The sequence below is a fragment of the Alosa pseudoharengus genome, unplaced genomic scaffold, assembly GCF_046254945.1.
Source record: "Alosa pseudoharengus isolate Yale_2024_CS ecotype anadromous, Long Island Sound unplaced genomic scaffold, YU_APseudo_1.1 YU_APseudo_1.1_scf_16, whole genome shotgun sequence".
NCBI classification, from domain to species: domain Eukaryota; kingdom Metazoa; phylum Chordata; class Actinopteri; order Clupeiformes; family Clupeidae; genus Alosa; species Alosa pseudoharengus.
The window spans coordinates 12651461-12656023 of NW_027468630.1; the positions used below are offsets into that span (position 1 = coordinate 12651461).

General features: G+C 42.9%; 1 protein-coding gene across 1 annotated transcript; it reads left to right on the forward strand.

The window, feature by feature from the left end:
- The first annotated feature begins 3395 nt into the window (after nt 1-3395).
- Nucleotides 3396-4127, forward strand: LOC143126185 (regulator of G-protein signaling 9-binding protein). Its single transcript, XM_076288098.1, has one exon. The coding sequence runs from the start codon at nt 3396-3398 to the stop codon at nt 4125-4127; it is 732 nt and encodes a 243-aa protein (XP_076144213.1).
- The last annotated feature ends 436 nt before the right edge of the window (nt 4128-4563 follow it).

Sequence of the window (4563 nt, forward strand, 5' to 3'; positions counted from 1 at the left end):
TTAACGTAGCCTACCTGCAGTAAAAAACAAGCATGTCCGATAAACATTCTCAGATTTATTTCGGCTTCAAGAGGAAATGGGAATTACATGTCATGCAGAAATCATCCTACCCTTAGACGTTCTCTGCGGTAAACTACTGTAGCCTACAGTCTTGTCCTTGTAGGAAGCATAGTGTCTTTCCAACCCATTTAAGATTAACTTCCAACAAAATTACGTCTCACTGCAACGATGCGCCATCTAGTGGACAAACGACTACTTATCGCCAATACTGGAAATGCAGCCATGATGATGATGATGAATATTTATTTTGGCTTTCTTTTAATCCTACTGAATTTGTAATTATGTATCGGCCGTTCTAATACCGATAGTATGTGGGTGCCTGTGTGTGTGTGTGCATGTGTATATGTGTGCACCACCATCTACAGGCCAATGAGTGTAGAGTCACTAAATGTACACATAACTTAATTTTTTAGACCCCCCCATGGATGAAATTCTACGAAACTTGGCATACCCCCAGAGAATGTCAGGTTAATCATACACATAAAATTTGGTGCAGTTCTGAACGTCTTTACTGAAGAGAGGGGCGATTAAAGCAGAATGATATTGCATTTTCATTTTTTACCGGGGGGGTGCAAATCACAAATGAGTGATTATGGGCTAAGTTGATGTGGGCCCTTGAGACCAACATACCATAAAAATTTCTTCATCCTCGGTGCCACGGTTCAGGTAGTTATTGAGGAAAAACTGCATTTTTTGGGTTTCGGGGGGCCCAGCGCGGAGGGGGAGTGGCCCCCGGGGACCAAACGAAATTTTTCCGTAAAAGTCTAGTGGGGCTACATACCCACCAAATTTCATGTGCCCTGGTGTTTCGGTGCCCCGGGTATCGTTGACCAAAATTTCAGGAAGTAGATGACGGAAAAAAAAAAAAAAAAAAAAAAAAAAAAAACTTTGACAATCCCTATATGACCGCTTCGCTAGCTTCGCTAGCGGCGGTCATAATAAGCTTAATAACTAAACTAGTTTTGGTTGGTGTTTTAGGTCATTACATGTTTGTCAGAGCTTTTCCCGTTACAACTCGAGTCAAGTCTGACTGAAACATTTAAACATTTCTGAAGAGTCAAATTTGCCAGACTTTCCTCTACTTTGTATCCAGTCTCAAACCTCTTATCTCCTAACTCATTCTCCCAACAATCCCTCTAAAACAGGAACATTGATTTATGTGGTGATTACATGATGAAGATTTCAGTGAATATATGAGGGGAAATGAATGTATAAAAATAGCATGGCATCGGAGAGATGAATTTCATGCAGCCTCTTTTTGGTTCACCCTTTGTGAGGATGGGTGCTTATATTACACAGCTACAGTGTGAATAAATAATGATTCAATTAGGCCCTGTGTCTTCACCCATGCATATGATAGACCTCTGATTCTCTATTCTGAGATAGGAAGCCTACGACTGTCAAAAAAAGTTAGATTCTGATGATAGGTCTGTCTGGGGATATATTAAGCCCTGTAGATTTGTAGGGAAGTGTGGTTCTGGTGAGGGTGTAGTGAAACCTTTAAGCTTCTAAGGCTGAAGTCCAAAAAGGCACAGACTATGTGCAATGGGTTCCAGAAAAACCTTTCAAAGGTTGTGTGCTTGTCTGAATGTCTGTTAAAATGTGTCTATTCAGTCAAGTATTTGGGCTACTTGGTATTTCACTACACACAACTGACATGATAAGAACTGATAGGAAACAATGCTAAATATATTATTTAAAGATGTGAGCATTTTCAGTTTACCCCAATATTTCTGGGGTTGCTACACTATGGATGTGGTCTGATACAGGGATTGTGAGACCCAGGGTGACTATCAACCTGAGTAGACAGGGGCAATTCCTGTCAGCTGATAGATCCGACTTCAGGTGAACAAGCAGAAGTGGCAGAGTGACATGCCAGAGTTAACTGAGATGACATCAGAGAAAATCAGCAGAATTTAAATAACTAATGGTTGCATGCTAAAGTGAAGAAAATACACTACCAAGGGGGTTTAAGTCACCTGTGTACTACCTTGTAACAACCTTGTCAGTGCAGACAACATAACATCACATTTTGACAGAGATGATGGCTAACCATGTTGCTTTATCACTCTGTGGCTGCTTGTCTCAGCTGACTAATAAAATCATAATGATTTTTGTAAATCGAATGAAGCTTTAGTTATCTTGTGCCAGATTATTTCCATCAGCCCACAAAAGTTAAAAAAGAAAAGCACACACAACAAATGACATCATAATCACACACTTGCTCCATTTGTTAAGAGGCACATTTTCTCCATCTGATTGATTATTCTGGGAAATTAGGTGCCTGCGAATAGACCACTAACTCCGTTTGTTCATTCTCATTTCACAATCCCAAAGCCCACACGTCTCCACCACTTCCACTTTCAAATTCGACTGCATAGCTGCTACATTTTCCATCAGTTCGCCTCACAAACATGGAAGAGCCGAGGTGTATTGCTGAACTATTGCCTCTTGATCAATGCCTGACGCGTCACCACGTTCAACTAGTTTACGTCCATGAGTGAAATCAGCCGAACCAATTGAATTAAACATTTTCTGTTAGTGTTACCAAACTAACCAATCGCAGAGGTGTTTTCCTCGGTCCTCCCGCTGTCATCGGAAGCAAACGTGCGCAGCCAGGGGCTTTTACCCCGTGGCTGCGCGTGCATGTTACCATACAAAGCCTTTGGTGGTATTTAATCTTCGACGGCGAGAGCGACGGTGGACAGCTCCAGTGCTGAAAATATCTCCGAAACGACGCTCTCACTTTCTCGTCTGAATCCATCTGTGTTGTACAGAGCGTTCGTATGACAGCAACAACTGGCACTATCTCAGTATTTAATCCATATTTTATTCACTGTTGTTGTCTGCTTGCAAATTCTTAGGTTGCCGTCCATTGGAGGTGGCGAGAAAAAGGGTGCGTAACACCTGTTAGAGACTCAAAAAACTATTGACTATAGGCTAGTCTAACAGATTTCTCCGTGAGGAAGAGAGCAACGAGTGTGAGAATGATGAGTTGCTATTTGCTCGCCACACGGCTGTGCTGACGCTAACTAATCTCCGAAAGCAAAAATAAAGCCGTTTATATATCCGTTTATTCCTAAACCCGACTGCTCTCCGCCACAAACAGCGGACATGGATGGAAAGGAATTTACTGTGACGAGAGCGCTGAGTGGATTTGTGTGGCAGTACTGCTTCCTTGGAAACTAAACTAGACCCTTGTAAGTGCATCTTTGTAGGCTACTGACACCAGAGGATCAATTTTCATTGTCAAACAAGGGTTTATTTTTTATACAACTCTGACCTCCTTTTTTTGCTATTTGGAAGTATTAAAAAGGACCTGATTACGTCTGAAAATGGGGAAAGAGGAGTGCAAAACCATGCTGGATGCTCTGAACAAAGTGACCGCTTGTTACAGGCATCTGGTCATAGCTCTAGGTAGCACTTCAGACTCCCAGAATCTACGTGAAGAGCTGAAGAAGACTCGCAAAAAGGCACAGGAGTTGGCTGTGGCCAACAGGACTAAACTGACCACTCTTCTCAAGGATAAGAGCATCAGCAAGGACGACCGAGCCGAATACGAGCGGCTATGGGTGCTTTTCTCCAGCAGTATGGAGCTCTTGGAGGTAGACATGAAAAGGTCTCTTGAAATCGGCCAGGATTTCCCGCTGAAAGTACCCACTCGGCACCTCATCCAAACGGGAATGACGGGAGCCACCACGACTGTGGCTGCCCGGGCCATGAGCGTGCAGAACATGAAGTATGATGCCGACGCTAACATCGATACGGCGGACCTGAAAGACCTGGAAACCGAAATCGTGCAGGTCGGGCAGATGAGAGAGGAGATGGAGATGAAGGTTCAAGTAGCACCGTGGGCAGTTGAGGCAAAGCAGGAAGCTGGTGCAGAGCTCAAATCCACTGTTAGTGTTGGAAATTCCTCAGTTGGCGTTATATCCATCTGCGAGGAAGAGCCTAAGGATGGAGAGGACGGCGAGAATGATATCATGAAAATTTTTGCCGGCATCATTTTTGTCGCAATTTTACTCATGGCTGCTATTTTAGGATACCTAGTGATCAACCTTTCGTGAACGAAACTAACGATTTACTTGCATTCAAAGTGTTAATCATTTGAGTGAACGATGAACAGTGTACTGAGGTGCCCCAAAGACGCTGATACAATGTTAAGAAAAGGTAAACGCATTTCAGAAATAGGCTAATGTTTACCCATGCACAACAGGGAAACGAGAGACGCATCTGCCAACTCGACTGTGGTGGCCCAGTGTTGTAGTTAAATGTAGAGAGCTCTATATGAGTGGATTTGTGCTGATATGAGAATAGATGATGGTGCTCAGCAATATCTTGGTGGAAGAGAAGAGGCACATAGGACACAGACGGGTAACACAGGCGTGTTTTGGACAATGTCAATACGAGATATAATCCGAATGGATTAGTCAAAAGCATGTATGCATTAACGTCCGATTGAATAAATCGCCCAACAGATAGAATAATCATTTTTTAGTGCAC

Coding starts and splice junctions, on each gene's coding strand:
- LOC143126185 (XM_076288098.1), top strand. CDS start 3,396: ATGGGGAAAGAGGAGTGCAAAACCATGCTGGATGCTCTGAACAAAGTG.